Source organism: Helianthus annuus, chromosome 13, assembly GCF_002127325.2.
Source record: "Helianthus annuus cultivar XRQ/B chromosome 13, HanXRQr2.0-SUNRISE, whole genome shotgun sequence".
In the NCBI taxonomy this organism is placed as follows: domain Eukaryota; kingdom Viridiplantae; phylum Streptophyta; class Magnoliopsida; order Asterales; family Asteraceae; genus Helianthus; species Helianthus annuus.
Window position 1 is genome coordinate 19,244,355 of NC_035445.2, and position 7,877 is coordinate 19,252,231.

Here is a 7,877-nt window from a genome sequence, read left to right on the forward strand (position 1 = left end):
TTAGTTTTCGACGCGTGGGAACATTCGAATTACTGGGATGAAACGGTGACATGGCTCACAAACTCGGACTAATTGATGGAGTGGGATAACTGTCGTAATGGTATGTACGCCATGGATGTAAGACCGTGTTGTCTGATGAAACCCTTATGATACCCTTGTCGGAATCTGAAGTCATCAGAACAGTTGTATTTATCAGGGAACCTATCGAAAACACGAGCTAAGGAGTCAAGGTTCGCTAGCATAAGTTGCATGACAATTGTGTGGGTTTGTTAAACCTCAATACGTGGACTGGAGTCTGCATAGGAATATAAGGATCTGTTGAAACTTTAATATCTTCAATGGTTCAAGAGGTTGAACCAACCATGATTATCACTGGTGAATTTTGGGACGAAATTCCTCTTCAAGTTGGGGATGATGTAACACCTGGGGAAAATCCGCAGCAATCTTGAATTGCCACTTCACTCTCTCGTGCTTACTTGTCAAATTTCGGGACGAAATTTCCTTCAAGTTGGGGATGATGTGACAACCCGAATTCCCGAGGTTAGTATTATTCTATTCCACGACTCTTTTGTTGTATCTACATATGTTTGGCATCTTAAAACGGGCATTGTTGCTAGTGGGATTACGTTACAAAGTTGTTAATGATAAACGCGTTAAACACATGATTCATACAGTAATAATATTTACGGCCCAGGATACTAATCTTTCGACCAACATAGGATCTTTCGACCATCTTCAAGATCCTTCGACCATATGACATTAAATCCTTCGACACTATATCTATCTTTCGACCTAGGATCTGATCCTTCGATTCTAGATCCTTCGATTTAGGATCTAGTCTTTCGACCTGAGAATTAATCTCTCGGCCCAGTCTTCCCACGCAAGCCCAGCCGGTTTGGCCCAATGTGTGTGCGTAATACATGTGGTATATATATGGTTGACTTCTAAAAACCCTAAACAACCCCCCACCCTTCACTTTAGATCACGAACGGCAGCAGACTACTTCCCCCAATCGAATTAACCCTATACTTTGGAGCATCACTTGTAAACTGCACTAGATCGGTATGTGTGTTATTACTTTACATATGTTATATGGTGGTAGATGTACTAGTGAACTACATGTACTAGGAATGATTGAATGATACTGAATATTTATAGATCATAATCTTACATGTATATTAGATTATGATGGTAAGCATATGTCAACATATTCATGTATGGGCTGTAATTGTTGTATATATTACTGTTAGCATGTTAAACCTGTGCCTTTAGTTGTTTGTTGTTCTTGTTGGTGGCATAAACCCATGCGTATGTATGAGAGTAAACCTTGGATGTGCTTGTGTAATATAAACAAGATAATTAGAATATGATAATGATGATCAATCGATGATATGCGATGAACCGTGTTTGTGGGTTGTGAATTGGATAATGACTGAACTAAACTAGATATTATGTTACTGAGATTGCTGGTCGTGGGAATTCAAAAGATAGAATAAGGGTTATATGTCATGTGGGCCGGTTACTTGGGGGGGGGGGCTTGCTTGTTATTAGTTCACGCTATTTGGGCTTTACACAACATTATGCTTGGGCCTGTGCTACTGGGCCGCAAGATGCACATAACGGAATAGTGGGTACGGGCCAGGATATGTTTGGGCCGGGTATCAACATCGAACAAGATATCGTTGGGCTGTTTGTTTGGGCTATTGTGACGATGGGTTGGGTAATGCTTTGGGCCGCATATTAAGTGTTGCTAGTTGGTTGTGTTTTGTGATATGTAATTATCTGTGTTTCGAATAACTATTGCGGATTATGCGAACCACACGTGATTGAATTGGTGATATGTATGTACCTGAACCGTTACGTCATACGTGCTATGAGTGGCCAATCTGTGTCTACAACTTGTTACAATAAGTGGATCTTGGTGCATCAATCTGATCGTTATCAGTAACTATGATAGGATTGATTGGAGCAATTAAACAAGTAACTAACCAAACCGAGCAAACCAAGGTGAGTTCACTACATTCGAGCATGCGTCCTAGTGGTTGGGGACAGTCAGTGGGTATCCCATGGGGGGGATGAGTCTTTGGGTAAAAACGAGTATATTGGTTAATATTCTCACCTATCATCTTTTGTAAGTCCCTCATCGGGTATTAGTTAGTAGCGCTACTTAGGTTTGGCACCCTCACCCCGTGCCTGTAGAGGACGGAGGTGAACTAATGACCCAGTCTGGCCCAGTACTAGATAGGAGTACGTGGGAAGGGCAGTCGTGTATTTCAGGAGCCGTCATTGTTCGGAAATGAGATATTAACAATATTACTTGCAGTGGTTATTGAACGGTTTTACACACAACGGGTAATAAACATTTTCTAAAACTGTGAACTCGCCAGCTTTGTCTGATACACGTGTTACATGCTCGCAGGTCGTTAGGTATCTTGGAATTGGGAAGCTTGCTATCTGGGAGTGCTGGAGTGGTCATGGATCGAGGCTCTTGGATTAAAATACATTTAATACATTGGTTTTAAGCGTTATTACGAAACAATTGCTAAACAACTTATTACATGCTTCCGCTACACAACTTTTGAGAATTAATATTATGTTGGCAACTTATTTTGGTAAAATAGTGTCATGACTTATTTTAATATTTATCATTGGTTCAATGTGATTGGTGGCTCGAACTCTGATGCGTGACATGCCTCGCGGAGTTTCCGCAGGTGAAATTTTGGGGGTGTTACAAAATGCGCAGACTTCGTCAATCGATCAACTATTACCCATATCATATCGTGCCCTCTCGGGGTCCTGGGTAATTTTGTTATGAAATCCATCGAGATTTGCTCCCACTTCTACATGGGGATCTCTGTTTGTTGTAGTAGGCCAGACGGTTTCTGGTATTCAGCCTTAACCTTAGCGCAGGTCAGGCACTTTCCTACATAGACAACAACGTCGCTTTTGAGTCTTGGCCACCAATAATATTCTTTTAAGTCTTGATACATCTTGTCCGACCCTGGGTGGATCGAGTATCTTGACTTGTGCGCTTCATCAAGGATGACTTCTCGTAGGCCACCATAGAGCGGAACCCAAATGCGCTTTTTAAAGTATAAGGCTCCCTCTTCATTTGGCGCCATGTACTTCAATGCACCCCGGAGGTATTCAACTTTGCGATTTTCCACCTTAAGGGCTTCTTGTTGTGCGTCACGAATACGTGAAGTGAGGTTCGTTCGGATAGTCATTTCCAATGCTCGAACCCTTAGGGTCTTAACCTTTTCTTTTCGGCTCAACGCGTCTGCTACAACGTTTGCCTTTCCTGGGTGGTACTTAATCTCACAGTCGTAGTCATTTAACAGCTCGATCCATCGCCGCTGGCGCATGTTCAGTTCCTTTTGATCAAGTATGTGTTGCAGGCTTTTGTGATCTGTGAAGATTGTACATCGAGTACCATATAGATAGTGTCGCCAGATCTTTAAGGCAAATACCACTGCGCCCAGTTCCAGGTCGTGAGTGGTATAGTTTCTTTCGTGCACCTTCAATTGCCTTGAAGCGTACGCGATGACCTTTTGGCGTTGCATGAGCACGCAACCCAGTCCTTATCGCGAGGCGTCGCAGTATACCACGAAGTCGTCCATGCCTTCGGGTAGTGACAATATTGGTGCATCGCATAGCTTGATCTTGAGTAGCTGAAAAGCTTCTTCTTGCTTAACACCCTAGTCATACTTCTTGTCTTTCTGTGTAAGGGCGGTTAGTGGCTGAGCTATTTTTGAGAAATTCTCGATGAATCGCCTATAGTAGCCCGCTAAACCCAAAAATTGCCGAACTTCAGTCGGGGTTTTGGGAGCTTCCCAATTCTTTATGGCTTCAATCTTGGACGGGTCTACATGAATTCCCTTATCATTCACCACGTGACCAAGAAATTGTACTTCGCGAATCCAGAATTCGCACTTTGAGAACTTTGCATACAGTTTCTCTGTCTTCAGTAGTTCTAGGATGGTTCTGAGGTGTTGTTCGTGCTCTTCTTTCGTCCGTGAGTAGATCAGGATATCGTCGATAAATACAATAACGAATTTATCGAGATATGGTTTGCATACTCGATTCATCAGATCCATAAAGACCGCTGGTGCATTCGTCAGCCCGAATGGCATCACAAGAAACTCGTAATGTCCATCACGTGTTCTGAATGCCGTCTTTGGTACGCTTTCTTCTTGGATCCTTAACTGATGATATCCAGATCGAAGGTCGATCTTGGAATAGTAGCTTGATCCTTGCAACTGATCAAATAAGTCATCAATCCTCGGTAGTGGGTATCGATTTTTGATAGTGACCTTGTTCAGATCTCTGTAATCGATACACATTCGCAGAGTTCCATCCTTCTTCTTCACGAACAATACTGGAGCTCCCCAAGGCGAGAAGCTTGGCCTTATGAATCCTTTATCCAACAACTCCTGGAGTTGTGTGGATAATTCTTGCATTTCGGATGGTGCAATTCGATAGGGGGCCTTGGCTACAGGAGCGGCTCCTGGAACCAAGTCTATACGGAATTCGACTTGTCGTTGCGGAGGTAGTCCTGGTAAATCTTCGGGAAAAACATCAAGAAATTCCTTTACCACAGGAATGTCTTCGAGTTTCGGCTCCACAGCCTTTTTATCTACAACATGTGCCAGGAAAGCGACACATCCTTTCCTTAAGCACTTCTGTGCTTTCATGCAGCTGATGATTCGCAGAGGCGCGTCTCGTCTTTCTCCATGTACGATGAGGGTTTCATCATTCGCCAAAGGGATGCGAATGATTTTCTCATGACAAATGACTTCAGCTTGGTTTGTGGACAACCAGTCCATGCCGACTACTACATCGAAGCTACCTAATTGGATAGGTAAGAGGTCGATGCTAAATTTTCGTTCACCAAGTTCTAGTGTGCAGCCTCTAACAACTTCGCCCGATTCAACAAGCTTACCATTGGCTAGTTCTATGGAATAAGGAATTTATAATCTACTAGATTCTATTCCAAGCGTAGGTTTAAATTCCACTGACATGAAACTATAATCGGCTCCAGTGTCGAATAATATGGATGCAAAGTGATTGTTAACGAGAAACGTACCGGTGACCACGTTAGGGTCCTCGCGTGCGTCCCTTGCTCCAATTACAAATGCTCGGGCCTGAGCATTGTTTCCTTCTGGGCAATCCTTCATGAAATGATCTTTGCTTCCACATCTGAAGCATCCTTGGTTTCGCCCATTTCCGTTGCCAACACCATTTCCATTTCCACCATTGTTTCTATTATCAGCCCCATTATGATTTCCATTCCCGTTCCTCTTACTCCAACAGTCTTCAGTGCGGTGACCCAACTTTCCACACTTGTCACATTTTGAGATGCGACAAACTCCCTCGTGATGGTGTTTGCACCGATGGCATTTGGGCAAGGTGCCCAGGTATCCCTTAGCTCGAGCGTCGTTCATGGCTGCAAGCGATTTCGCCTCCTGAGGCGGGTTGGGGCCACGCTTCTTGTTGGAACCCTTGTTGTTACGAGTTGCTTGATTCAAGTTTGCATGTTTCCTTTTCTTGCCACCGGACGACTCAGCATGCATCTCGGTGTTTTCTGTCGGGTTCAGTGATAGCTTCTCCATGCGAACACAGTCTTCAGTAAGGCTGACAGCCAGAGTTACAGCCTCAGTGATTGTCTGGGGTTTGGCTGAAGTCACCATGCCGCGAAATTCCGGGGCCAATCCCCAAATGTAGCGTTCAACGCGCTTGAATTTCGGAGTTACCATCTAGGGAATCACCCTAGACAAATCATGGAACCTTCGAGTATACCCTGTGATGTCAGCACCTACCATAGTCAAGTGCCAGAACTCCGTCTCCAACCTTTGGAGTTCGGCACGAGAGCAATACTTCTCTCGCATTTTCTCTTTCAGTTCATCCCAAGTCATGCCATACGCGGCATCATCGCCTAGGGTTTGGACTTGTAGGTTCCACCAAGTCAAAGCTTCATCGACAAATAACCCAGTAGCAAAGGTGACTTGTTGATCCGCGGTACACTTGCTCATGCGGATAGTGGCCTCAGTCTTCTCCGTCCAACGCACAAATGCTACCGCTCCTCCAGTGCCATCGTAGTTCATTGGTTTGCAGTCGAGGAACTGCTTGAAGGTGCAGCCTGTAATTAACCCAACCATTTTTTTTTTGGGTAAAGGGTTACCCCGGTGAAATTTTATATCAACCAACAAATAAAAACAGGGTGTGTTAAGACATGAACACACACTTCTAGGCTTGGCATACCAAGACTAGTAACACAAACAAAAAAACAAAAACCCGACAAACGTCACAACCAATGAACAAACTAAAACAAGGGATCACAACCCGAAAACACAAACACACGGCCGAACTAACAGAACCTCCTTAGCTCGGCTCCAAAGCCATATTCTTCGAGATCAGCCACCTTTCCAATATCTTGTCATATTTTGGTTCCCCACTCACCTTGAAGCCCATAATTCTAAGCCGAACCGTATCAATAATGATCTTAGAGAGAGCATCAGCATTTCGAGCAAGAGTAGAAAATAGACGATTGTTTCTTTCTTGCCGAATAAAATATGTGGTAGCCGCAACCAGGATCTTGCAAATAATATGCTCTAGAGTTCTTGAATTAGCAACGAGCTCCATCCATTGAATAATCGATGACAAAGTGTTCAAAACACCCCCCATGTCCACGTATTTCCTAACCAATCCCCAAACCTCGGATGAAAAATGACATTGGAAGAAGAGATGATCTCTAGTGTCACGATCATATTTACATAATGGACAGCACATAAGCTGTAAATTAGTAGCACTGCCAGCTTCCCAAACGGTCAACCTGTCTTGAGTCTTAAGTTTATTCTTGATAACTAACCACAAGTGGAATGAATGTCGAGGAATACATTGAGAGAACCATACCGAGTTAACCCATAAAACCTTATCCTCTCTATTCCGCAAGCTATTCCAAACCTCCCCCGATTCAAAATGCTGAAGATTACCATCCAGATCTTTCCACCATAGCCGATCATTCACACCAGCTATAATTTGATGAATATCAATATTTATAAGAACCGGATAAGCGTCATACCATGCCTCGGGCCATAACCATTGACCATTATCAGCCGCCACAAGATCAGCAACCATAGAACTTAGAGAGAAACCAGCATTAGCGATAGCTCTTGGAGAGATAAACGACCGAAGAGGACTACAAGGCCACCAATTGTCACTCCAAGCATTAGTTTGCCTCCCACTCCTAATAGACATCCAGAAAAAGGAACGAACTTTATTACGGATAGATAGGAGCTTCCTTCATCCCCAACTTACGTTACCTCTACACTGAACCTCCCAGAAGTTTTTGCCTCTCAACTTATAAGAGTGAATCCATTGAACCCAAAGCGACTTACGGTTAGTGATTATGCTCCAAATATGAGCTGTCAAAAGAGCTTTATTCACATCCGTAATACTTCTAATACCCAAACCACCCTCATCTTTAGGGGTACACACGACCTTCCAGGCCACTTTAGCTCTAACCGAGCCTTGGTAACCACCATTCCATAAGAATGTTCGTAACCTTTTCTCCAAATCTTTTATAACACCATGAGGAAGCATAAAAACCGAAGCCCAATAGGAATACATGGCAGCCAAGATAGAATTGATAAGCTGAAGTCTACCTGCAAAAGACAAGGACTTAGACATCCAGTTATCTATACGCCTTTCTACTCGTTCCACAAGAGTACGACAGTCACGAGCAGCCAATCTCGTAGATATCAAAGGAACACCAAGATACCGAACCGGAAGGGAACCCTCTTGAAAGGGCATGACCTCCAAAATTTGATCTTTAACATACCGGGGGACATTACTGAAGAAGACAGTGCTTTTAGAAG

General features: G+C 43.5%; 1 protein-coding gene across 1 annotated transcript; it reads right to left on the bottom strand.

The window, feature by feature from the left end:
• Positions 1 to 6,381: 6,381 nt before the first annotated feature.
• On the bottom strand, positions 6,382 to 7,257 carry LOC110900446. Its single transcript, XM_022147334.1, has one exon. The coding sequence runs from the start codon at positions 7,255 to 7,257 to the stop codon at positions 6,382 to 6,384; it is 876 nt and encodes a 291-aa protein (XP_022003026.1).
• Between the last annotated feature and the right edge of the window lie 620 nt (positions 7,258 to 7,877).